Source organism: Zingiber officinale, chromosome 4B (genome assembly GCF_018446385.1).
Source record: "Zingiber officinale cultivar Zhangliang chromosome 4B, Zo_v1.1, whole genome shotgun sequence".
Taxonomy (NCBI): domain Eukaryota; kingdom Viridiplantae; phylum Streptophyta; class Magnoliopsida; order Zingiberales; family Zingiberaceae; genus Zingiber; species Zingiber officinale.
Window position 1 is genome coordinate 94,681,383 of NC_055993.1, and position 27,548 is coordinate 94,708,930.

A 27,548-nucleotide genomic window follows, 5' to 3' on the forward strand; every position below is an offset into this window, starting at 1 on the left:
AAAAGGGGCGCTCACGTGAGAGTGCAAAAAAAACAAGGTGCGATTTTTGATTTTTACCTCATTTATATTGTAAGAAAAATTATTCTATTTTTTATCAAAGGAACTCTCATATTTCTTTATTTATCAAAATAATACCTTAATTTTAAAACTAAAAAAAATATCAAAAATAATATTATTCTCTTCCTCTTTCTCCCGCCAACCTCTTAAATCCCACGTTATTTTTCAATATGATATAGAAAAATATCAAACTTACGTTAGACCTGATATTGGACCATATCATACCTACGTTGGACTTGATATTGGGTTATATCAGACTTAGAGTAAGTCTGATATGAGAAAATATCTGATTCACTGTGGACCTTATATGAGATTATAACATATTCAACAGTGGACTTGATATGAAAATATATCATGTTTGTTTTTTTATCCTGGATAGAGGAGATGCATTAGAAAATGATGAGAGAGGGGATTTATGCTATGTTTACTCGAAAACATGGATGAGGAAAGGAAAGGAATCTATATTAGAAAATTATCCTAGGAGGAAGAAAAGAGAAAAGGTGAAAAAATCTCTTCCTTTGCATGTTTGTTTATCTTGATAGAGAAAGGTGTATATATGTAATATAATTTTGTAAATAAAAAAGAGTTTATGCGTCATTTTTTTAGGTACATGGTGTAATTTTGTGAGTCAAAAATGGTACATGCATCATTTTTTAGATATATGATGTAATTTTGTAAATGAAAAGGGGTATATGCGTAATTTTTTTTCCCATCTACAATTTTCCATCCGATTTTGTGGTGATCAATTTTGACTCCAAAATCAACGTTGATGGATTACGTTTTCTTTCCATTTGAAAACTTTAATGAAATAAACGACGGAAACTTTTCTATTGCAGAAATTTTTTCTTAGTTTTAGTTTCCGCTTTCCCAAAAAAACTGACCATTAGGAGGTTAGTGAAAGGGGTAGGAAAGAAATAATATTATTTTTGATACTCTTTTTAGTAGTTTTAAAATTAAGGTACTCTTTTGGTTAAATAAAGAAACGTGACCCTTTTTTTAAAGGAAAAAATTAGAAATAATTTCTTAATTATATGGGAAATTAATATTTATTTTATGTTGTGCTTTGGATTTTAAAACTCGGAGGGGGCACATTTAAAAAGAGGATACCTTGCGAACGAAGAGAGTGATTAGGAAAGAAATAATATTATTTTTATACTCTTTTTTAGTAGTTTTAAAATTAGGATACTCTTTTAGTTAAATAAAGAAACGTGATTTTTTTTAAGTAAAAAATTGAAAATTATTTCTTAATTATATGGAAAATTAATATTTATTTTGTGTTGTGCTTTGGATTTTAAAACTCGAAGGGGGCACATTGAAAAAGAGGATACCTTGCGAACGAAGAGAGTGATTAGGCTCGAGCTTTGTTATTTATATTTTCGGGCTCGAATAAAACTAGGGATTCTCTTCCACCAAATTTTCCGACGACGATTGCTTCCCTCCTCCGGTTGCGAGTGCTTCTCAGTTGGTATGTTGTCCTTATTAATTTCTTCCTCCCCCCTGGCCAATGTTTGTTCTTTCTCTGATTGCGTCTTCTTTTCGACTTCGTTTTGTGCCAGGACTCCCTTTTCGTCAGTGTTTTTGCGAGAAGTTTTGGTCTGTTGGTTTACTTGCTGCTTAAGGGGCGTGATCGTGGGGGATCTAGATCCATAATTGCGCCGATCTGATACTTTTATTGATTTGGGCTGGAAAGATCGCGATTTGCTTGCTGAATTATGCGAACGTCATGGGCTGATGCAGTTGCGGACGCCGATAACTCGGCTGCCGTGACCAGCGCCTCCGTTGCCAACGTTGTCACCGCCTCCGCTGCCCCTTCCCGTGGTGGCCGCCCTGCCTACGTGCCTCCTCATCTTCGCAACCGTCCAGTGACTACTGAGTCCTGTGCAGCGCCAGCAGCGCCGGCAGCTCCATCTCCAGTAGGAGGTACGTCAAAGCTATCGGCATCTGCTGCTCCTGCTACTGGTGGGAGCCGCCGGGGTGGTGGTTCTGTCCGTGACGTGGTTCGTGCTGGATCTAGTGGTGCGAGAACTGGCTGGCACTCCAGAGGCGGTGGTGGGAATAGGAAGGAACGTGAGGCGAACCCTTTTTTGAATGATGATGAGACCATTGAGGTTGCATTTGATAGCAAGGAAAATTCAGGGATCAATTTTGATGCTTATGAAGACATCCCTGTCGAGACCAGTGGTGAGAATGTGCCCCCACCTGTGAACACATTTGCTGAAATTGATTTGGGGGACACACTAAATGAGAACATCAGGCGGTGCAGGTATGTGAAACCAACCCCCGTCCAGCGCTATGCAATCCCCATTTCACTTGCAGGCCGGGACCTCATGGCCTGTGCTCAGACTGGATCAGGAAAGACAGCGGCTTTCTGCTTTCCAATCATCAGTGCAATCATGAGGGGACCTCCAGGACCGAGGCAAAGAGGATCAAGGACTGCCCTTCCTCTAGCTTTGATTTTGTCACCAACCCGTGAGCTATCTGTTCAAGTATGTTGTTTTTGGGTTTTAGTCCTGTTTTCATAAAACCTTTTTTTTCCCTAGCCATTGCTACCTTATTTGGTTGGTCTCTTAACCTAAGTTTCTGGTATCACAGATACATGAGGAGGCCAGAAAGTTCTCTTTCCAGACTGGTGTTCGAGCAGTAGTTGCCTATGGCGGAGCTCCTATAAATCAGCAGGTTCTTCTTCCATCTTTTATGATAATACTTCTTTGATAATTCTTGGTTGGATGAACTTTTCAATCAATGTAGTCAAAGTCAGAAAGCGAATTAACGACACTCCAAAAAAAAATGCTAGACCTCTGTTATAACACATTCAGTGAGAGGTGCATACTAGTGTTTGCCTGACCAAAGTAATATACATATCTGTATTTTCAACACTATAAATTAGAGAATTGATACCTTTTAGAGTTAATAGTTGAATGAGCTATGATATAATTTTAGGCTTAGTTTACTTAGGTGGAATCGGAAATATCAGAGAGGAATGAATTATACAAAATTGCAAACATATTGGAGTTGCATCATATAGAACTGAAGCCTGGAGAGGAGCACCAAGATGAGAAGAGAAAGGGGTAGTTAAAGGTCGAGAACATGGATGGTCGTATGCCAAGTTTTATTATTTCCATCAAAGGATATTGCCAATTCCGTCATATTCACCAATTTGTAGGTGTTAAATCTGCTACCAAATACCATATGTTAGGTTTGTGCTTTTGTTTGCAAGACAAGGTCGAATGCATTCTGCATTTAGACATTAATTTGAAACTAAGTGCAAGATGAAAGTATTTCACTTTTTTCTTTGCTGTTTTTGTTGTTGTGGATCAGAAGCTTTCAAGTCTAGTATACTTGGACATTTAACAAGAAACTTGATGGAATTGAAACAGACTAAAAGGTAAGATAACATACGTAGTACATCCTTGCCATCAATAAGAAGTCAAGAGAAGTAAAGGATGGCATGAAAGGTAAAAGAAATGAGCATACTTTGAAACATGAAGGGGAGGAGTGAAACAAAAGCTGAATAGTATATTGGCATTAGAAGTTGGAGATTGTTGTATTCATCTCCATCCTTTTGGTCTATTTGCCGAATTATATTCTTTGTATATGTTATTCCTACTTACCACAGTTGATTATCTACTTTTTGACTGTTTGTCTAATTGAACAAGAAAAAGGTCCATTCCTGCAGTTGTTTGTCAATTGTCGTCCATTCTTTGCAAGTTATTTACCGAAACATCGGGTGCTAATTTTAAAATTGATTTGTTTGTCCAAATCTCTTGTATCTCTAAATCTTATTTCCCTTTATCTAATTCGTTAAATAGGGAGGAATAACATGGAAAGCTATATTTTCTTTCTATTTCGGCAAGACATTATCCCTCACGGTCTTAGTGTTACACATCTTCTGTTACAATTCATATTTGCAGTTGCGAGACTTAGAAAGGGGTGTTGACATACTTGTGGCAACTCCTGGTCGTTTGGTGGATTTGATGGAGAGGGCTAGAGTTTCTTTGCAACATATTAGATATTTGGCCTTAGATGAGGCTGACAGAATGCTTGATATGGGCTTTGAGCCACAAATTAGGAGAATTGTGGAACAGATGGACATGCCTCCACGTGGTCAAAGGCAAACTATGCTGTTCAGTGCCACCTTCCCAAAGGAGATACAGGTTTGTCTTTCTCTCTCTTTTATAAACAATTGCTTTTGGTGATTGAATTTTGGTATGCTGCTGTTAAATTTGATTGTATATGTGAAAAGTCATTTGGAAAGAAACTGGTTTATATTGATGTTGATTTTAACATTCCACTCAAGGTCATGCTTGAGTAAGCTTGAGCTGTGGGTCAAACTCCAATTCTAAGACATTGCAAGATAAAACATATGGGATTTGCATGAAAAAGGCCCATGATTAGACAAACACACATTATAGAACAATAGAAAGTCGCTGTGGGAACTCATGACTTATGCTTTAAAACCATCCTAATGTTTGATTGGGTGATCTTTCATTACAAAAATTCGCACTATAAGGCTAGTTGTAGATTTATAATTTATGGTTTGGCGACTAGTGCTGTAGCAGGTGTTGACTTTTGTAAATCTCTAATTAGGTAACTATATCTGACTACAATGTTGAGGTGAACAGACAAGTGGTTGATTTTTACTAGCGTTGTCAAATATCGTCACACTATTATCTCATATCTTCTTTCTATGCCAATCATTGCTATGTGAACGAGATTGAAGTAGAGATATCCAGTTGTAGCTGCATTTGGTACATTTTCAAATTGAAATGGTTTGAAACTTGAAAACAATTTCTTATATTTGTTAAATGTATACTCGTATGCTGTTGTTCATAATTTTCTTACATATCTATTTGTATCTTCTCATGAATTTCTTGTTGGTTTATATGATTTCATTTTATGGTCATACGTCTTCTATTGGTATGTATTGTATTTTTTCTGAGTTTATTTTGTTTTTTTTTAATCTCTTTCTCATTAAGGAATTACTAATCTGATAAATTGTCTTCATTAATTTTACTTATGCAGAGGTTGGCTTCTGATTTCCTTTATAAGTACATCTTTCTTGCTGTTGGGAGAGTTGGTTCAAGCACTGATTTGATTGTTCAAAGGGTGGAATTTGTAACGGAATCTGATAAAAGAAGCCATCTTATGGATCTTATTCATGCCCAAAGAGATAGTGGCGCTCATGGAAAAGTAAGTCTTGACCTATTTGTTGTTTTTTTGCCATAATTATATCATTGTTTTGTCTGCCATTGTTTAGTACTCTTAGAGTATTAGCGTTTTTTACTTCAACTGCCACAGCAATCTCTGACGTTGGTTTTTGTGGAGACAAAAAGAGGAGCTGATTCTTTAGAACACTGGTTGTGTATGAATGGGTTTCCAGCAACCACAATTCATGGAGATAGGACTCAGCAGGTACATATGTACTTAACATTGTTTTTCTTTCTCTCTCTTATTTCCAATAGTTGATTCTGTACCATGAGACAGACTAATTTCTACCTCTGTTACATTTTCTTTATCTAATATTCTTTAGTGTATAAAGAAGTTAGTTCAGGAATGCAAAATGAAAGTTTTAAAGCACAGATCGTTGTCCACTCAACGGCAAAATTAACATGTAGAAAAGAAGAAAAAATTGGCTCTAATCCTCCTTGGATATCAGATGACTAATAGTGATCCTGACCTTTTTGAAGTTGCTGTTTTTTCTTTTAGTTCGATAAAATGCTTTACATAAGCTCTATTGCCTTTCAGGAAAGGGAACAAGCTTTGCGATCTTTCAAGACGGGTGCTACGCCCATTCTTGTCGCGACTGACGTTGCAGCACGCGGGTTGGACATACCGCACGTGGCACACGTTATTAATTTTGACCTACCCAACGACATCGACGACTACGTGCACCGAATTGGAAGGACAGGCAGAGCTGGAAAGTCGGGCCTTGCCACTGCCTTCTTCAACGACAGTAATGCATCCTTAGCTAGGTCATTGTCTGAGCTAATGCAAGAATCAAACCAGGAGGTGCCACAATGGCTCACTCGCTACGCAGCTGCTCGTTCTCACAGCGGCGGTGGGGGTGGTAGAAATCGAAGGTCTGGTGGAGCCCGGTTCGGTGGCCGTGACTTCAGGAGAGATTCCTCCTATACCAAAGGTGGCGGAGGAGATTATTATGGAGGATCATTTGGTGCATCTGCAGGATATGGAGGTGGATATGGAAGTGCAGGAGTGGCAAGTGCTTGGGACTAGCTAGCTTCATCCCAAATACCTTATTTATCCTCCCTCATTTTTGATGGATTGATTAGGAGTAATTATTACTAATGTGATGTGTTCTATCTTTTATTTGCTTTCCTAGTTTGTCGAACGTTTGTCTAAAGTGTTAGTAACTCTTTAGTCTCCCAATCTTGTTATTGTAAAGTGAATACGTTGATGGTTTCTCTGCAAATCTGAACTGACACCAGATAAACAAAAACTTTTTTTCTTTATTTATCGCAATAAAAATGAATTACATTGTAAAAAGGATAATAAACACGAATGAGGAAAGATAACAATCCAATCCATATTTATACAAAAACACAAAAAACGAGTCATTTAGTAGAAGAGGTAACCAAAGGCGAGGGTGGCTGCAGAGGCGACTGCCATGGCAGCAGAGGAAGACGCCGAAGGAGCAGCAGAGGTCGGTGCAGGAGCAGGGGCCTCAGCGGCGATGGCCGTAGCAACGATCATAGCCAGAGCGACAAGTCTTAGCTTGAAAGAAGCCTCCATTGATGCTACCTTTTACTGGAAAAACTAGGAGGAGGAGGAACTTAAATAATGCAGATGGGATCAATGAGGTTCGCTTGGAATTGTGGGAGGAAGGGAGGGATTGGAGGAAGCCTTTTATAGGAGAATTCTATGTATGATTGTGGACAAAACAAGCTGTAAAAATCTAAATACAATCTGTAAATTTGTTATGTGCTTGGTTGGACGTCCTGTGATTAGCTGGAAAAAAAAAATCTAAATTTAATCTGTAGAATAATATTTTTGCTCTGTTTTGTAGCTGGCTTCGCGCTTTTGCTCGGCCCATGGCAGCTGTGTCTCGTCTGAAACCAGCTGCACGACATCTGTGTTTCTCAGCTGGCTTAAGCAAGCTGATAATTTAATCTCATGCTCACAACTCACTTCTTGTATTTTGTTGTTTATGAAACAATTTTTAATCATTTTTCTCTTGTTTTTTTTTAAAATCAAATCAAATTTATTTTTCAGTTTGAATGGAACACAGTTTGAATGGAATAAAAAATTTCCAATTTTACCTTTATTAGTTAATACATTAAAAAAAAAAATTTGAGTTTTTTTTTCATTTTAGATAACTGTAATATAAGATTTTGTTTAAAAAATAATTAATATAAGATTTTTTTATCGATAATTTCAATATTTTTTTTTTTATTATTATTATTATTATTATTTTTGTAAATTTCTCTTTTCTTTTGTCATTCCCCTTACCTACTACCCTCGTTGAGGGAAAAGAACATAAACTTATGATTTACATCGGCTGCGTTGGTGAGCGTCGTGATAAAGCTGGATTGCTTCGCTTCCTCCTCCATATCTCTGTGGGTTGGTGGGACGATGACTTTGTTGATTAGGTTGCGAGTCCGTTATTCACCGATCAGGGATAGGTAGATAAGCCGAAGTGGTTCTTCAGCAGTGGTTTACATTTAACCCTCTGTTTGGATAGGGTGAGCAAAGGTTGATTGACGGAAGGGGAAGAGAGGGGAAGAAAGGGAAAGGGAGGGGAAGTAAAGTATTTATAGGTAAAAGCTATAGCCTGGCTGGAGGACCTTTAACTGGATGGCCCTGGGAGATCTGATGACGTCTAGGTTATTCAGGTCGTTGTCATTTGTTTCGTATCATTTGGATGAGTTCTCTGGTCGGGAGGATGGGGAAGTGGCAGTGGAAGAGAGAGAGCAGGAGACGACGGAATTGTCTAGGAACAACTTTACAGGGGTGACTGTTGCTGCCGAAGGTAGCAACATGGTGTACTTGACACAGACGCTAGATTTCCTTCATCGAAGCTACTTCGACCAGCTTGCACTTCGTCAGCTGACGGAGGAGATGGAGCTGCAGCACGGAGGGATGCAGATGAAGGGGGACATGAGAATATTTAGTATTAAGGGAAAAAATTAGTATTAGATCAAGGATATTTTTGAAATAAAAAAATATTTTGATCGTTAAAAATAGAGTAATGACTGATCGAGGGAGAGAAACATAAGAATAAATCATTGCCTAATTTTAATGATTCATTCCTTTATTTGTATTCCTATTTTTATAATTCAAACATTAACAATGCCACTTCATGATCACTATTCTCATTTCCCATCTTATGCCTCTAAACAATTAAAAAATATGTTTTAATTCGATTAACGTTGAACAAACTGATAATTTCCAATTTATTTTTTCGACTGGAATCGAATAACAACATTGTAATTCTTAATTTTTATATTTGATAAAAGTTTGTAATCCTAAAAATCCACCAGAGAAGATTAATCAACAATACTTAGACTAGGGTAAGAACGTTGACCACAAACTTCCAAACTATAATTGTGACAACAAACTTCAAAGTTATAATTGAATATTCCAACCAAACTTTCACTTTAAGAACTTCGCCTGCGCACCGAAGGTATGCTCACTGCATCAACAGACGATAGGCCTCATTGTTCATCTGATATGTATACTCGTAGCCAACATTCTCGGCACGGTTCTTGAATTCTTCCAGATCCTCTCTTGGAACTTGAATGCCGACCAGTACATTTGCGCCGGTTTCACCCTATATACCATAAGAGAAACAATTAAATAGAGAGTGTGATGACACAAGAATGCTAACTCTAAAATTTGAATCAATCAAGGAACTTCTCAGATGAAGCAACGCAGTGTACCTGTGCTCGGTAATGGAACAAGCTTATGTTCCAACGGGGACTGAAGGAGTCTAAGAATTTCATTAGAGCACCTGGTCTCTCTGGGAATATAAATCGACACAGTATTTCATTTTGAACATTTGATCGCCCACCCATCTGGAAAACATATATAATTTAAAATACATTAAAATGCTAATTATTATAATTCCATCGGCACATAGCACACTATTTTAGACTGCAGAGGGAAACAACCAAGCTAATTTATTATCTCTCTTTCAATGATTGTGAATCCTGAAGTCTGGTGTGTTAAAGTGCTCTGATAGTGATATACTCAAATATCAAGAGATACTCACCTAAGAGCCTTTAGTTGGATTGGTACTCTCTTTTGGACTTCAACAATATTAAACTAAATATCTATGTGAACTGAAGATACAATAGATAACATCACCATTCAACAGTATGCAGTTAAAACTTAGAACAATAAAATGTACTTCTAAGTTTCAAAACAGGTTGTAAATGCCAAAGCAATGGTAAGACGAGATACATACAAAGTATCTAAGATGATCTTTTGCCAAGTCATCATTGGTGAGGTTAAAAGTTTTAAGTTGGGCGTGCTCCATTCTAAGCACCATTGCTGCAAGTTCAGAATCAATATGAACACCAACACTGCAATAACAATATTCATTAATTAAGTGAAAACCAAACAAATTTCATTACTTCGCTTACCATAAGCTAATTATGGGCATACCTATAAAGAACAAGAGCATTTTCTTTACGTGAATCATATCTGTACTTGAACTCTGTAATGTTCATAGGACCAACCTACAGACGAAGGTTTTTAAATCAAAAATCAAAATTTAGCTTTAAAACAAATGGTGATGAAGAATATAGTCATACATACCAATTCACAGAATTTCTTAAAACTCCCTTTCTCCTCTGGTAGATTGGTTGCCAAAACAGCCTCTCGTTTGCGACCAACATCAGCAAGTTCAGTCACAAGTCTCAGTCTGTCAAAATTCATGTTTGCGCCACTTGTTATAGCAACAACAGCTTCACCTTTCAAACCATAGTATCTGCAATAGGCCTCTGCCCCAGCTAGAGCAAGAGCACCAGCTGGTTCTAGTATGCTTCTTTTCTCCTCAAACATATCCTATATCACATTTGATATTTCTCAAAATCTTAACTTCAAAATAATCATTATGAGCAATACTCATAAGCGGGACAGGTATAGGACCTTTATGGATGCACAAATGGCATCACGACCAACAAGAACCACTCCATCAACTAGTTCTCTGCACAAATGGAATGTCTCTTCTCCAACCACTTTTACAGCCACACCATCTGCAAATCCTCCCACTTGTTCTAGCATAATTCTCTCCCCATGAAATAGAGATAATGCCATTGCATTTGCATCAGAAGGTTCTACTCCAATGATCTTTACCTGCAGACAAATTTCGACTGACTGAATCTCTCCAGGAGCATCATTCATTGTTTGGATCCATTTTAGTGATGGGACTACTTAAGGACATTTGTACAATCCACAAGCAGAAAACTTAAGACCTAAGCAGAAAACTTCATATAAGTAAAAGAAATCTTATTTTGAGTAAAAATACAGATCTTTTGGTCAAAAATATTGAAATAAAAAACATTAACAATTTAAGGCACCGTGAAGTAGAGGATATAAAACAGACTAAGATCACGATAATTCAGAACAAGCACACACCTCTGGGAGGACCCGTTTTACATAAGCAGCAATTCCTGCTATTAACCCACCACCACCGACCGGTACAAATATTGCGTGTATAGGACCACTCATTTGGCGAATGATTTCCATCCCAATAGTTCCCTGACCTGCAATAACATCAGGATGATCAAAAGGGGGTATGAATGTACGGTCTTCCTCCTCTCCACATTGCTTTGCATATGTTTGTGCTTCATCATATGAATCCCCCTTTAGGATGACAGTTGCACCTAACCTCTCAACTGAACGCCACTAAAACACATCACAAAGTAGGGTAAGAGAGAGGTACATGCAATTATACAGATGCTAAGAAATGAAAATATAAAGCATGATATTTTCTTTTAAATGAAAGTGCATTGCTGAAAAATGGTAAATATCCAAGCAAGTAGACACCTTGATTTCAGGTGTGGTCACTGGCATTACAATTACTGCATTACATCCTAGTTTCTGAGCAGCCAAAGCAACACCCTGTGCATGATTGCCAGCAGATGAGCAAATGACTCCTCTATCTAATTGCTCCCGAGGAAGTTTAGCCATCATATTGTAGGCTCCTCGCAACTTGAAGGAGAACACCTGCATTCCCACAGTTGAGCGTATTAGTGCATCTACATAGGAATATCCAAAAAGGAAGCTGCAAAGTGGGAGTTTCAAAAGTATAATTGCTGCAAGTTAAAGATTAAACAGTCTTTTTGATACGATTTTGAAAACTCTATCTTTACTATTTCCTTCCCAACCCGTTCCATTTTTTTGAAAAAATATAATCTCCATTATTTTTCCTTTTTCCCTTCTCTTGAATTTATGATATTTGTAAATCTGATCGTGGATAATTAATAGTTTTAGGTCATAAATTGTGAATTTATGACCTTTGGGTCGTGACACTATATCTATGTTCTCAATTTTCTATCTTCTTTCATATACTGAGCATCACAGGAGTTATAGGATACTCTCATATAAGAAACGGAGAAAAGTAACTTTCATCCAAGGATTAAAAAGACTTTTTTTACCGGTTGCAAGTCCTCTCTCTTAAGCCAGAGATCTACTCCAAGTCTCGCAGACAATTTCGACGCTCGTTGCAGCGGCGACTCGATCGCCACATCATAAACCTTCGAGGTCAAAATACTGGTTAGATACTCCATAGGATTCAACGCCCCGTTTTGACCAACGTCGGCCGCTAACTCAGACGATGGATAAGTTTTCTCAGAAATGCCCCCAAGGTAGCCGCTTTCGTACTGCAGAGAATCCACCGGGACCCTCTTGAGGGGAGGGGAAACGGATGTTGCATCCGGCTGAGTACTGAACCCGGCCGACGAAGATGAGGAGACGGCGGCAACCTCGAGCAGTCGAGCTCTCAGCGAGTCGGCGTGGATAGATGGGCAAAGGTGGTGGAAGCGGAAGGAGGTGGCAAGGCGCGCTCCCCCAGCCAGAGGCCGCTTCGAGGGCGGGGGAAGGCGCGAAGGGCGGAGGGCGGCGAGAGATTCCATGTCACCAAGCTTGAGATGGATCGGGGCGTTCGGCGAACAATTAGGTTCGGCGTATCAAGAGAATATTTTCATTTCACCCCCTAACAGTTTATCTTTTTTGAAATGCCTCTTCCTACTTTTAATTCACTGTATGATGACGTAATGAATTGTAATTCAACAATGGCGTTCTTTTGGCAGAGTAATTCCTTTTGATGACGTGAATTAGGTCTTCACCTCCATTTGTTATCCATTGTATATTCACAATCGTGGAATCTCCAGATCTCTCGATGCCACAGCATTACCCATCAAAAATATATATATATATATATATATATATATATATATATATACACAATCGTGGAATCTCCAGATCTCTCGATGCCACAGCATTACCCATCAAAAATATATATATATATATATATACTATCAAAAGAGTTCTGATTTCTATCCCAATATCTTTTTTATCCCCATCCCATTAGTTAAACGATAACTGAAAAAAATAAAACACCATTTTAGATGAAATTTCCTAATTCTTTTTTCCTTCCCAAACAACTTCGATGCTCCGTCGACTTTTCTCTTAGTTTGAATTTTCTTAATCTGTCAACTTCTCATCTTCTCATCTTCTCCTTTCGTCGGCTCCAGCATCATTTGCTTTCGTCGACTCCAGCTCTAGAATCTTAAAGGTGTCCTAAAAGATTAATTTAAGCCAATGACGATGCTCCACCAAAAATAAGATCTTTCCATTTACCCGATTGGGTCTGACGATGGTTAACTGCAACTTCGCCATTGTGGTTCTCCGCCGTCATCACTCCAGCTTCAAAATCCTACAGAAGGTGCCCTAAATTCGGATTTCATCACTCCAACTCCAACAGTCGTCACGTCTCTGAGGTCCACTGTTGTCGCAGCTCCGTCGCAACAACCAGTAAGTATGAGATTGTTTTGGGGTAGCATTTTAGGGCTTTTATTGAATAGTTGTGGTTATGTCTGTTCTACATCTTTTTGCCCTAATTTGTACCGGTTTTAATTATATTTTGTTGAATTTAAGTATTATTGTTCTTGCAAATATAGATATACGTATAATGCTCTCTTTGTCCAAATTTATACTGTTTGAGTGAATTTTGATATTTTATGTAAGTTGGGGTTGTTTTGAGTGAATTTTATCAATTTTTTTTAATAAAAATGAGTGATTTTCCATTACTTATGGAAATTGCAACTATTTAGCTTAATTTTGTTAAATTTTACTTCTTTAAGTATTAGATTGCTATTCAATGACATTATCAAGTAACAGCAGCATCGACCATAACAAATTTGAAACTGTATGATGCAGAGACTGCAGACTAAGAGTATTGGTGGCAGTCTCTAAATCAACCAAGAACCCAAGAAAATTATGAAGGATCAAAAAGAATTTAGATATCTCTAAATGGTATGATATTGCTCACTTTGAGTCTAAACCCTCATGGTTTTGCTCTTGGGTTCTACTCAAAAGGCTTCATGTCAATGGAGATATCTTTTTCTTATAAACCGATGATATTTCCTATATATTTTCAATGTGAGACTATGTTTGTAACTTTGCAACCCCAACAATCCTCTCTCAAACAAAGGACCACAGACTCTTCCTCAAGCATCAAGTCACTCTTGACCTGCTCAGAGCCTCCTCTCGAGTATCGGGTCACTCTTGACCTCCTCAAGACCTCCCCTCAAGCATCAGGTCACTGACTTGCTGATAACTAGTATTTTGATACATTATTTCTGTCATTAATTTTCATGTTTTAATCCTTTCATATGATTAATTATTGATTCTTACATGTTTATTGAGTTGGATTCATATTATGAGTTTGTTATAATTCTTCTTATTTTTATGGATTTCTACTTTTAATTGTGCATTTTTATTTTTTTTAGAGATTGAGCTCAAGTTGAACCAAATTGAACATAAAGGCTTGAGTTAATAAGAAGTCCAATCTGAAGAAATCTGAGCCATTGGATCAAATATGAAGCAAATTAATCAAAGGGATCCGATCTAATTAATTCTGGCCGTTCATCAAGATCCTGTTGATTCTGATCAATCTGTGTAGATCTAGGATGATCTGAGATGTTCATTAAGATCTAGTCATCCTGACCACTCAACAGGTTCCACTTGATCTTGATCGTTCACTCAGATTTAATCTCAGCCGCTCCATCAGATCTGGATTAATCACGGTCGTTGGATCATATTTGGGGGAAATAAGCTCTTCTCTTCCTCTCTTGTTCGTGTTTTTTCTACCTTCACGCGGGGAGAAGCCACGCACCGACGCCAACTCGCCTCCTTTCTTCTTCCTCACCACCGACCGACGACACTTTCCTTAATTTCACTATCGCCGACCGACCATCCCTATCTACTCTTCTTCTTCTTCTCGATTCCAATCGACGTCCTCTGCTTCTTGATCCCAGACAACGACGCCAAAATTTGATATGAGCTCGAGTGTCGTACTACGGGGGCTTATCAAACTACAATTAAAGTTACCAAACTCCTCTACTCTAAAGTAGTATAGAACTGACTCGGGTCGTCTTCCAACGAATGTAACGATAGGATGATAACTTCAGGATTGATTATAACTTTTGGGTTTTTTATATGAAACTGGGGGTTTGGATTTTGGATTTTTGAGACTAAGAAATGAAATAGCAAATTAAAACAAGTATGAAATTTACCCTAACAAAATGAATAACATCCTATCTATCCATTAATAGTGATCTCACAGCGCATTGTCACTCTACGCTATAATTTCACCAATAATGGAATTAAACTAAGGAATGAAATAATAAAGTATTAAATGAAACCTAATTTAGTAAATAAAAGACAGTGCAAGTAAGAAAACCTAGTCTAACTTAAACTATGATTGTAAGGAAATTAAAAACAACATAAAGTAAGCATTGAATGAAATCTAGAGCATTAAAGAAATCTAATCCTAATTTCATCCAAACGAATAACAGAGCTTATAACAATTGAAAGAGACAAGACAAGCAAACATTAAGTAAAATAAAGTGCACGAATTTAAACCTATCTATTGGAAGAAGCATTTTGTCGAACACCTTACGAGCATGAATCAAAATGACATGAGTACGTGCAAATCTAAAACAGGGAAGAACAACTTAGTACAGGCATTCATCAACCAACTAAAAGAAACATCAACAATCAATTCGAATCAAGTGAAGAAATGCAACGATCAAAAGCTGTTCGAAATCTAATGAAGAAGAAGTGCTGCTCGGACTCGAAGGGCTGCTGTGGCTGGCCAAATTTGGAGAAGATCTGCTGGTGGAATGAACCCTCCAGCGCTCTTCTTTCACTTCTTCCTACTGTGGTTTAGGCGGAAGAGGCAGAGGAGTGACAACGGTTCATTCCAGCAATAGATCTTCTCCAAATTTGGCCAGCCACAGCAACCCTTCGAGTCCGAGCAGCACTTCTTCTTCATCAGATTTCGAACAACTTTTAATCGTTGCATTTCTTCACTTGATTCGAATTGATTGTTGATGTTTCTTTTAGTTGGTTGATGAATGCTTGTACTAAGTTGTTCTTCCCTGTTTTAAATTTGCATGTACTCATGTCATTTTGATTCATGCTCGTAAGGTGTTTGACAAAATGCTTCTTCTAATAGATAGGTTTAAATTCGTGCACGTTATTTTACTTAATGTTTGCTTGTCTTGTCTCTTTCAATTGCTATAAGTTCTGTTATTCGTTTGAATGAAATTAGGATTAGATTTCTTTAATGCTCTAGATTTCATTCAATGCTTACTTTATGTTGTCTTTAATTTCCTTGCAATCATAATTTAAGTTAGAGGTTTTCTTACTTGCACTGTCTTTCATTTACTAGATTAGGTTTCATTTAATACTTTGCTATATCATTCCTTAGTTTAATTCCATTATTGGTGAAATTATAACGTAGAGTGACAATGCGCTGTGAAATCACTATTAATGGATAGATAGGATGTTATTCATTTTGTTAGGGTAAATTTCATACTTGTTTTGCTATTTCATTTCTTAGTCTCAAAAATCCAAAATCCAAACCCCCAATTTCATATCAAAAACCCAAAATCCATAATCAATCCTGAAGTTATCATCTTATCATTACATTTGTTGGGAGACAACCTGGGTCAGCTCTATACTACTTTAGAGTAGAGGGGTTCAGTAACTTTAATTGTAATTTGATAAGCTCTCGTAGTACGACACTCGAGCTCATATCAAATTTTTAACTCCCATACACTTATTCTTGCACGTCTTGGGCAAATAAAATAAAACTAAGAAGCAACCAAAAACTTATCTCCCTATTAATTCCCTAACAATATTCTGAAAATAATAAAAGAAAGTTACTTAAGATCATCAAGTTTTAAGAATCAAGGTATTCATGGTTCCAATTCTTACAAAAGTCAACAAGCATGACAATTTCAATCAACTTGAATAGATTAAGCATGATAGAACCTCTCAAGATGGGTATATGCACTAATGCTCACATAAATAATAGACATGAAAGTGGAGCTCTCTCAAAAGCAACTCATGACATTGCACTATCATATGCTTGCTTATTTTCTACTTCTCCACTAATGTAAACATAAATACACATAAATCAAGAGGACTTGTAATAAATAATAATGAAACCACACATGTAAACAATAGAACAAGAAGGATAGATATAAAGGAATTCAAAGAGAATATGAGAGCATTGGGGTAACCAACATGAAGAATACAATCAAATAATATACTCAAAAACTCATTCAATATCCAACACTCAACTCTCTTCGCACATTCTCAATGTGATATACATCAACCACTATAACATCTCCAGAATACATGTATATATTAACAACTTAACTCATGAGAATCTCTCAATAATAATGTTAAATGGATATACATCAATCTTTCCATGGAGATATTTCTTCTTGTTCATCACTAATAAAATAACAAATGTTTAAGATTTTTTTTCTCTCTCTCTTTTTATTTTTTTTCAAATTTTTTTGATGTTTTTTTTTCTTCTTTGTTTTTTTCTCTTTTTTTTTCTTTTAGTACATAGAGAGATTTTTTTTCTCTTAGTACATAGAGAGATTTTTTTTTCTCGACAAGCATTCGCCCATACATTGCCTCCCTCCACACTTAAACTTGTCCGTCTCGGACAATATAATAAATCATGATATCATCTAAAACTTAATAATAATAGGGGGATTAAAAAAATAATAAATATATGCCAAAGAAAATGTATCTCTTCATGCAATCACCCAATGTTCTCATCACATGACCAAGGAAAGAATGAATCGATAAAGATATGCTAGTGAAAATATAACGACAATGAAAAGATATGACAAGGGAGGTATAATGCAACATGGAAGCAATAGGTGGAATGTTTACTAGTAATAACAACAAAGTAGAGGAACGATTAAGAGATGAACAAGAAAATTTGCCTCTATCATATTCATGCAAGCTTATGTTACTGTAATTTTAAAAAGAATCAAAGCAAGTTCTAGAGTGTCAAGCATCACAAGTGCTATCACACACAAGAGGATTAAGGATAAACATGATAACAATCTCACTAGGTGAATAATCAAATATCATGCATAATCTAACAAGATAGAGTCCATCACCACTACAAATGACTAATGCAATTAATGTACCCAACCATACCAAATAAACCAAAACTTGATAGTCAAACTTAACTGTTTTTTACGATTCTCAAAGCATTATAAAGGGATATGTAGGAAGATATGACTCAAAATCAAGCAAGGTATAAACAAGACCAAACAAAATGCAAAACAAGAAAGCAAAGTATAGAAACAAAGAAACATGCAAGTATAAAGATAAAAGAAATCAAGAAAAGGAAAGGAAAGGAACGAACTCCCCTTTATTCCTGGCGGTTGAAGACGATTCAACAGTAGAATCCATGCCGGTAGTGGAATGATCCTTCCCGGTGGTTGCAAACGGTTAAGGTGCAAAATCCAAGTTGGGAGTGGAATGTTTGCATTTGAAGTAAAGATCGCTCCCTTCACCCTATTCTTTTTGAAAGTTCTTCCCGGAGGTTGAAGGCGGTTCAACTTAAGCATCCACTCCAAGGGCCTGTAAAAACCTGCAAGGCCAAGGACAGAATGCACCTTCCACACGCATGTGGGGTAAGGAAGAGATGAAACAATATCAAACTTAGACAAGCATGAATCCAAATATGAGTTACATCCAATAAAATCAATATTAGGAACCTCTATGGAATTCTCTAAAAGATCACAAGAAATACAAACTTTGTTGTACTGAAATGTACCTGGAGGTTCTAGAATAATCGATGTGTTCCTCTTCATCAAGTAATAGTTCAGGCTCTGGTGATGCATCAAAAAGAAGTGATTCTTGGGGCTCTGCCTCCACAACACAAGTCCCTACATTCTTATCATCAGGTGGTCGTGTAACAAAACTAGGTGATTCTTGAGACCTTGCTTCCACCATGCAAGTCCCTACACTTTCTTTATCGATAGATGTATAATCAAGCTCAGCTAGCTCCTCAACATCACCAACAACACCTGCATTAACAATATCTACAACAACAATATCATCAGAATTAAAATAATCTACAATTGCAACATCATCACACAAAAGGCTAGAGGAGTCCTGTATAGCAGTAGAATCAAGGTCAGGGCTATGACAATCTCTAGAATCCATCTCCTCACTAGATAATTGGGTTTGTCGCTGGCTGATGGATGCTGCAATTTGATATAGATACATCTGACAATTTTTTAGCGATGCTTCATTTCTTTGTTGAGACTAGATATATGCCTCTTGTTGTTGTTGTATTTTCTGTATAACCTCCTTCAGATCTTGAAATTCTGATGGACTAGGGGCATAAACTTCTTCAGTGAACCCTTGAAATGTTCCCCAAGGTACTGGATTGATCTGCTGGACCAAATATGACCATGTGGGCATAGGATCATCCTGAAATCCTTATGGCCTTTGATATGATGGAAAGGATTGATCCACTTATTGTTGCTCATTCCCATACATGAAATTTTTATGGTCTATCCAGTCTGAATTGAAACACTGAGGATGCTCAATAGTTTGTTGTTGTGTATTCCCATACTGCTCAAGAATTTGTTAGGGTTGATAGCATTGAGATTGGAAGTATCCATGCTGCTCTAGAATCTGGGGTTGAAAGTACTGAGTCGAATATGATGGGTGCTACTCAGAATACCGTTCTGTTTTCCCTGTACAAAAATTTATACAAGCACAGAACTTTTCCTAGCAACCCGTGTGCTCTTCAGAAGTTAAACTTGAATTGGAAACTAAACTTAACATTTTTACTCCAAGTTCGTTCTTCAAAGTTAAACTTGAATTGGAAACGAAACTTAACATTTTTACTCCAAGTTTAACCCTTGTGTTCTTCAGAAGTTAAACCATATTACAAAAGTTGATTAAATATTTATTTCAAGGATTGACTTTCAGGTCGTTGGCGAGACACTAGACCTTCTTGGTTATGGGATCATCTACCACTTCCTAGATAAAGCCTTTCAAAGAAATTGAATATTTAAACTTCTCACAGTAACCTTAGGTTTAACTACAGAGACCTCAATCAAAGCACAAGATCGAAACATAAAATCAAAGCAAAAAAAATGAAAACACAAAATTGCTAGCCTCTTGTGTTAGTATTTCAGGATCCATACAAAGGAAACAAAACTAGTTGTACTATGGAATAAATAACTAGTTGTACCTTTCTTCGTAGACAAAGACCTTTTGATCTTCTGCCGTATTCCTCTCCTCTTCTTGGACGTCGTGTGGGCAACGATCTACCAAGACAAAAACACCCGAATCCTTTTTGTTTCCAAGTCGCCTACCACCAAAGGATGCAAAGAAAAGAATGTCTCCTTCTTCTTCTTCTCCTCCTCCAAAACGGCGGCCACCAAGGTGCTTCGTCTCTTCGTTTTCTTTTCGTCCAAGCTTCGGCCACCAAGAGAAGATGGGGCGCCGACCCTAGAGGGAAGAAAAGGGAAGAAGAAAAGAAGTGGGGAGTAGACCCTAGAGGAAAGAAAAGAAAAATGGGGCGCCGACCTTAAGGGAAAGGAGAGAGTTTTTAGTTGTGGAGAAAAACTTATCACTAAAGAGTTATTATTGAACTACCGCACCAATCCCATATTACAATATGAACTCCTACTTATCATGAGTGCATTAGTCTCCCTATGTTCAAGATATCGAATGCCCGTTAATTAAATGAGTTACTAACAACTCACTTAATTAACATCTAGCTCCAAGAGTAGTACCACTCAACCTTATTATCATGTCAGGCTAAGTCCACCTGCAGGATTTACATGATAATCCTTATGAGCTCCTCAAGGGGACATCATCAACCTAGATTACTAGGATACAATTTTCTTTTATAATCAACAACACACCATATAAATAATATTATTTCTCAACTTATCGAGCCTATTGATTTAACTGAATAAATCTAACCCTTTGATAAATTAAAGAAATAAATACTAAGTATATGTGTTTGTTATTATATCGGGATTAAGAGTACGCACATCCATAATAATAGAAGTTTTGTTCTTTTATGGAATCAGTATAAAAAGAACAACCTCAAATGGTCCTACTCAATATACACATAGTATACTAGTGTGATTTTATAGTCAAGATAAACTAATATCAAATTACACTACAACCATTCCAATGGTTTGTCCCAATCTATCTTGGTTGTGAGCTACTATTTATAATTTATAAGGAACTGATAAATTATCTTCTGTGTTACACCACATACTATGTTATCTACAATATAAATTAAATGGATAACTGCATTTAACTAAATGCAGACATTTGACCAATGTGATTCTCATTTCAAAATAAATGTTCATACAAAAAGCTAGGCTTTTAGTATATATCCTAACAGAATAATTACCCCAGTCATGACTATAGGTACTAGGAGCTGGATCATATGCCTCTTGATATTGATGTTAGAAATACTGGGGTTCCATAAGAAATCTAGCAGTCTTTTCAATGAGATGACATATAGCAACTGGATGAGATGGACTACCACAATTAGTACATATGTGCCTCACTTTCCCAGTATCCAAATTGTGATATTCATTGAAACCCCCGTCGGATGAGTTTGATCTAGTGATCTGCAAACAAACTTATCCGATGTGGAGGAAGGCACTTAAAGCCAACACGTAAGTTTGAATGCATCACTTACAAACCAGTAATGGAGACCGTGGAGTTTATTTTAATAAACTCTCTACCACTTAGTTATTTAAACGAGGAATTTTAACATGCACACATAACACACATGCACACAAAAGCATGCACATCACGACACAAAAAGGCAATAAATATGAAAAAATAATTTTCCAACTATTATGGCTTCATCCATAGCTGCCCTCCGTATGTCGTTGACCCTAGCCACCGCCAATGAGTCATGTCGTCCCGCCTATCTTGCTTCCTTTTCCGCTGCGCCTCTGGTCCTCATATAGCACCACGCCTTGCAAGGATACGATCTGCGACAAAAATAAAGTTTTACATTTATCAATCCTATATTTCACAAGGGAATGCACATGTAATCTAGATCGAACAGAATGTAAAACAACAATAATAATAATACGACAACTGACCATATTTAATTATTACAATCATGGACACACAACAACCTCGACATGCCCGAGGGTTCAAATCACACACAAGCACACAAAAGCCATTATAGTTGGATCTAGGATGCCTGCAACCACAGAGTTAATCTATCTAGCACATCCTACTATTATCCGGCCTAAATTATGTATGAGCAGTGCATAATTCAACCGAAAACCAAACACACAGAGGTAGAAAACTAGCTCTGATACCACTTGATGGGTGCTACTAGGAATACTGTTCTGTTTCCCCTGTACAAAAATTTGTACATGCACAAAATTTTTCCTAGCAACCCGTGTGCTCTTCAGAAGTTAAACTTGGATTGGAAACTAAACTTAACATTTTTACTCCAAATTCGTTCTTCAAAGTTAAACTTGGATTGGAAACGAAACTTAACATTTTTACTCCAAGTTCAACCCTTGTATTCTTCAGAAGTTAAACTATATTACAGAAGTTGATTAAATATTTATTTCAAGGATTGGCTTCCAGGTCGTTGGCAAGGCACTAGGTCTTCTTGGTTATGGGATCATCCACCACTTCCTAGACAAAGCCTTTCAAAGAAATTGAATATTTAAACTTCTCACAGTAACCTTAGGTTTAACTACAGAGACCTCAATCAAAGCACAAGATTGAAACACAAAATCGAAGCACAAAAACGAAAACACAAAATCACTAGCATCTTGTGTTGGTATTTCAGGATCTATATAAAGAAAACAAAACTAGTTGTACTACGGAATAAATAACTAGTTGTACCTTTCTTCGTAAATAAAGACCTCTTGATCTTCTATCGTATTCCTCTTCTCTTTTTGAACGTCGTGTGGGCGATGATCTACCATGACAAAAACACCTGAACCCTTTTTGTTTCCAAGCCACTTACCACCAAAGGATGCAAAGAAAAGAATGCCTCCTCCTTCTTCTCCTCCAAAATGCCGACCACCAAGGTGCTTCGTCTCTTCATTTTCTTTTCCTCCAAGCTCCGACCACCAAGAGAAGATGGGGCACCGACCTTAGAGGGAAGAAACGAGAAGAAGAAAAGGAGTGGGGCGCCGACCCTAGAGGAAAAAAAAAATAAAAATGGGGCGCCGACCTTAAGGGAAAGGAGAGGTTTTTTAGTTGTGGAGAAAAACTTATCACTAAAAAGTTATTATTGAACTACCGCACCAATCCCATATTACAATATGGGCTCCTACTTATCATGAGTGCGTTAGTCTTCCTGTGTTTAAGATATCGTATGTCCGTTAATTAAATGAGTTATTGACAACTCACTTAATTAACATCTAGCTCCAAGAGTAGTACCACTCAACCTTATTATCATGTCGGATTAAGTCCACCTGCAGGGTTTATATGATAATCCTTATGAGCTCCTCAAGGGGACATCATCAACCTAGATTACTAGGACACAGTTTCCTTTTATAATCAACAACACACCATATAAATAATATTATTTTTCAACTTATCGGGCCTATTGATTTAACTGAATAAATCTCACCCTTTGATAAATTAAAGAAATAAATACTAAGTATATGTGTTTGTTATTATATCAGAATTAAGAGTACGCACATCTATAATAACAGAGGGTTTGTTCTTTTATGCAGTCAGTATAAAAAAAATAACCTCAAATGGTCCTACTCAATACACACATAGTGTACTAGTGTGATTTTATAGTCAAGATAAACTAATACCAAATTACATTACAACCATTCCAATGGTTTGTCTCAATCCATCTTGGTTGTGAGCTACTATTTATAATTTATAAGGAACTGATAACATTATCTTCTGTGTGACACCACACACCATGTTATCTACAATATAAATTAAATGAGCAATTACATTTAACTAAATGCAGACATTTGACCAATGTGATTCTCATTTCAAAATAAATGTTCATACAAAAAGCTAGGCTTTTAGTATACATCCTAACAGAATAATTGCCCCAGTCATGACTATAGGTACTAGGAGCTGGATCATATGCCTCTTGATATTGATGTTAGAAATACTGAGGTTTCATAGGAAATCTAGCAGTCTTTTCAATAAGATGACATATAGCAACTGGATGAGATGGACTGCCACAATTACTACATATATGCCTCACTTTCCCAGTATTCAAATTGTGATATTCATTGAAACCTCCAAATTGCTGAGAATAAAGATCCATGTTGAACTGAAAGAATTGTCCTGATCTTGCACTAAAACACTAATAGATAAGATTAGAAGACACAGGAGTATATGATATCAACACATAAATCTATGAACATGAAAGCATTTAACAAAAAAAATTTTTAACAAAATTTTGTAGAAAAATAAAAAAAAATAATCCTAAAATTATCAAACACTACTACAAGTTCCCCGACAACGTCACCAAAATTTGATATGTTTTCAATGCCAATGGAGATATCTTTTTCTTATAAACTAATGATCTTTCCTATATGTTTTCAATGTGAGACTATGTTTGTAACTTTGCAACCCCAACAATCCCCCCTCAAACAAAGGACCACAGACTCTTCCTCAAGCATCAGGTTACTCTTGACCTACTTAGGGCCTCCCCTCGAGTATCGGGTCACTCTTGACCTCCTTAAGGCCTCCCCTCAAGCATCAGGTCACTGACTTGCTCAGGGTCTCCCCTACTTCGTTCAAGGTTTTACCCATATGATTCAATCTTGGATCATGGTTCTAGCTCATGCTTCTTCCGGCGGTTAGTCTGGTGAAGAGCGACCTCGCTCTGATACCAATTGTTGGCACTGCGGAGATCGGCAAGAGTGGGTGAATTGTCTACAAGATAAAGTTAATTCCTTCTCTCCCTTTACACTTTATTAGTAGCAAAATTACAATAACAATAATAAAGTTGAATTAAACAACTTAAAATAAAGACGTAAGAAGGCCAAAAATTAACTTGGTTATAACCTAGATGGTTGTTAATCCAAGGCAATGAAAGACACTAGAAGATCTCCTTCGTTGTAGGCTGAGAAGGCTCTTACAGACGTTGACAACTCAAGAAATAGACTAGGAAAGAGTACAAGAGTTGTAGTTCAAGTTGTCTTCTATTTTTTAGCTCCAGGGGTCTTTTAGAGCACCTGAAAAATTTGATCCGAACTTGGAAGGCACCTTCAATAGGCTGGAAGGTGCCTCCAAGGTGGTAAGTTTTATCCGTACAAAGATAAAACTTTATCTTTGCTAACGGTCATTGAAAGGTGCCTTCAATGGATTGGAAGGCGCCTTCGCACTGTTCATCGAAGGCACCTTCCAAGTCATGGAAGGCGTCTTCCATACGACAGATTAGCTCATTTGCTGATCTCTTCGCGTGGGTGATGCTCCGGCTAACCGGAGTTGAACTCACCCGAATCTAAATTCGACCTTCTCCTCGAGTAGCCTTCCTCCCCTGCTTCTTGCCCCTCAAGCCGCCACGTGCACCCTTTGTTGGTGCAAATATCCCTTAGGTTAAAGTTGACCAGGTTGACTAAGCTTGAGTTGACTCAAATTTGAGTCTTGATGTTTGGTTTCGATGTTTGACAATATATAGAGATTGCAGGAGCAATCGTCCGATTGGGGAGATTATTGGTGCAATTTCCCTCTTGTCACAGTTTTACCAGTTTGATATGAAGAAGAGTCAAGTAGGTCAAGGTTGACCAGTTACTTGACTGGGAAAGTCCTAATTAGAGGTTAGGCAAAGGCAAGTCCTTGTGAGTGAAGCCAAGTAGTTGGAAAATCCTGGTGACCGAAGCCAGGTGAAAGACCTAGCGAGTGAAGCTAGGCAGGTGAAAGTCCCAATGAGTGAAGTCGGGTAGTGGGAAAATCCTAGTGAGTGAAGCTAGGTGAAAGTCCTGGTGAGTGAAGCTAGGCAAATAGAAAGTCCTAGTGAGTGAAGCTAGACAGATAGAAAGTCCTGGTGAGTGAACCCAGACACGTGGAAATCCATGTGGGTCAAGATTGACCGAACACCTGGTGTTGGGAAGTCCAAGTTGGTTAGAGGAGTGACCAGACACTTGGCACGAGGAGAAAAGTCTAAGTGAGTTAAATGATTGACTAGACACTTGGCACGAGATGATAAGTCCAAGTGGGTCAAGGTTGACCGAACACTTGGCACGAGAAGAAAAGTCCAAGTGGGTCAAAGAATTGACTGGACACTTGGTGAAGAAGTCCCAGTAGGTCAAGGTTGACCGGATACTAGGCACAAGGAGTCCCAACAGGACACGGTTGACTGGATGTTGGGTTTGGGAGCCCTAGACTTGACTCGGGCAAGCTAGGGTTGGTCAATTTGATCAAATGATCAAATTGGACCAAGCTCAATTAATTAGTTGATCGGTTGGGCACGGTGTTGCGATAAACAGTAGCCCAATCGATCAACCGATTGATTAGGAGCCTTTGTTGTGAGCACAGAGAGGATTCTAATTGATCGGCCGATCGATTAGGCATCGCCAATCGATCGGTCGATAGATTGGGGGTTGGTTTTGTTGGAGTGTATATTGAAAGCCTAAGCTTTTGTAAACATTTGTTTTGAATAAAGAATCACATTTGGTCAAATTATCTACATTTGTTTGTAGTTGTTCAATTAATTTATATTGTAGATAACATAGCATGTGGTGTCACATGCAGAAGATAATGTTATCAGTACCTTATAAATTATAAACAGTAGCTCACGACCAAAATGGAAAGGAACAAATCATTAGAAGGTCGTAGTGTAATTAGGTATCAGTTTATCTTGACTGTATAATTACACTAGTACACTTAGAGTGTATTGAGTAGGACCATTTGAGGTTGTTTCTTTTATACTGACTTTATAAAGGAACAAAAACCTCAGTTATTATGGAAGTGTGTGCTCTTAATCCTAATATAATAACAAACATATATATTTGATATTTATTTCTTTAATTTATCAATGGGTGAGATTTAGTTCGATGAATCAATAAGCCCGATAAGTTGGGAAATGATATCACTTATAGTGTGTGTTGTTGATTATAGAAGGAAACCGTGTCCTAGAGATACTAGGTTGATAATGTCCCCAAGAGGAGCTCATAAGGATTGTCATGTTAAACCCTGCAGGTGGACTTAGTCCGACATGACGATAAGGTTGAGTGGTACTACTCTTGGACTTAGATATTAATTAAATGAGTTGTCAGTAACTCACTTAATTAGTGGACATTCGATATCTTAAACACAGGGAGACTAACACGCTCATAATAAGAAGGAGCCCAAAAATGTAATTTGGGATTGGTGCGGTAGTTCAATAATAGTTCTCTAGTGGAATGAATTATTATTGATAAAATTAAGTTGTGTGTTCGGGGCGAACACGGGATGCTTAATTTTATCGGGAGACCAAAATCAATTCCTCCTCTCGGTCCCTATCGTAGCCTCTTATTTATAGAGTATTATACCCACCTATACCCACCTTCTATACCCACCAATAGGGGGCCGACCAAGCTAGCTTGGGAACCAAGCTAGGGCCGGCCTAGGTATAAAATTGGGTGGCCGGCCCTAGCTTAAACCCAAGCTAGTGGGGGCCGGCCAAATTAAATTAAAAAGGAATTTTAATTTTAATTTTTATTATGTGGAAGAAATAATTTATTAAAGAGAATTTAAATTAAAATATCTCTCTTATAAAAGATCTACAAAAGATTAAAGAAAGAGATTATATCTCTTTCCTTATTTATAGATTGGTGAGATATTTTATTTTCTCTTTAAAATTATTCACATGTTGATAAAATTAAAATTATAGAAATTTCCTTTTATCAACCATGAAGAGATTTTTGAAGAGAAATTTTATTTTTTAAAATTTCCGGAAACAAATTAGGAAGTTTTAATTGTTGATTGAA

The 27,548-nt window shown here is 37.3% G+C and overlaps 2 protein-coding genes across 2 annotated transcripts; one reads left to right on the forward strand and one right to left on the reverse strand.

The window, feature by feature from the left end:
• The first annotated feature begins 1,403 nt into the window (after window positions 1–1,403).
• LOC121975571 (DEAD-box ATP-dependent RNA helicase 37-like) lies at window positions 1,404–6,444 on the forward strand. Its single transcript, XM_042527298.1, has 7 exons — window positions 1,404–1,522; window positions 1,614–2,543; window positions 2,650–2,733; window positions 3,969–4,211; window positions 5,080–5,247; window positions 5,356–5,469; window positions 5,803–6,444. Exons 2-7 carry the CDS (start codon window positions 1,770–1,772, stop codon window positions 6,289–6,291), a joined length of 1,872 nt encoding a protein of 623 aa, XP_042383232.1. The 5' UTR covers window positions 1,404–1,522; window positions 1,614–1,769; the 3' UTR covers window positions 6,292–6,444.
• A 2,045-nt stretch (window positions 6,445–8,489) lies between these two features.
• LOC121975572 (threonine dehydratase 1 biosynthetic, chloroplastic-like) lies at window positions 8,490–12,199 on the reverse strand. Its single transcript, XM_042527299.1, has 9 exons — window positions 11,679–12,199; window positions 11,068–11,247; window positions 10,657–10,926; window positions 10,168–10,374; window positions 9,835–10,083; window positions 9,682–9,755; window positions 9,482–9,599; window positions 8,955–9,089; window positions 8,490–8,845 (listed from the first exon to the last, which is right to left on the reverse strand). The coding sequence occupies exons 1-9, from the start codon at window positions 12,153–12,155 to the stop codon at window positions 8,705–8,707; spliced, it is 1,851 nt and encodes a 616-aa protein (XP_042383233.1). The 5' UTR covers window positions 12,156–12,199; the 3' UTR covers window positions 8,490–8,704.
• Window positions 12,200–27,548: the final 15,349 nt, after the last annotated feature.

Bases quoted from the DNA above. Each gene is read 5' to 3' on its own strand.
- LOC121975572 (XM_042527299.1), bottom strand. From the start codon at position 12,155: ATGGAATCTCTCGCCGCCCTCCGCCCTTCGCGCCTTCCCCCGCCCTCG. The intron at 11,248-11,678 runs GTAAAAAAAGTC...GTGGGAATGCAG, and splicing joins AGAGAGAGGACTTGCAACCG to GTGTTCTCCTTCAAGTTGCG. The intron at 10,375-10,656 runs GTGTGTGCTTGT...ATTTGTCTGCAG, and splicing joins TAAAACGGGTCCTCCCAGAG to GTAAAGATCATTGGAGTAGA.
- LOC121975571 (XM_042527298.1), top strand. From the start codon at position 1,770: ATGCGAACGTCATGGGCTGATGCAGTTGCGGACGCCGATAACTCGGCT. The intron at 2,544-2,649 runs GTATGTTGTTTT...CTGGTATCACAG, and splicing joins CCCGTGAGCTATCTGTTCAA to ATACATGAGGAGGCCAGAAA. The intron at 4,212-5,079 runs GTTTGTCTTTCT...TTACTTATGCAG, and splicing joins CCTTCCCAAAGGAGATACAG to AGGTTGGCTTCTGATTTCCT.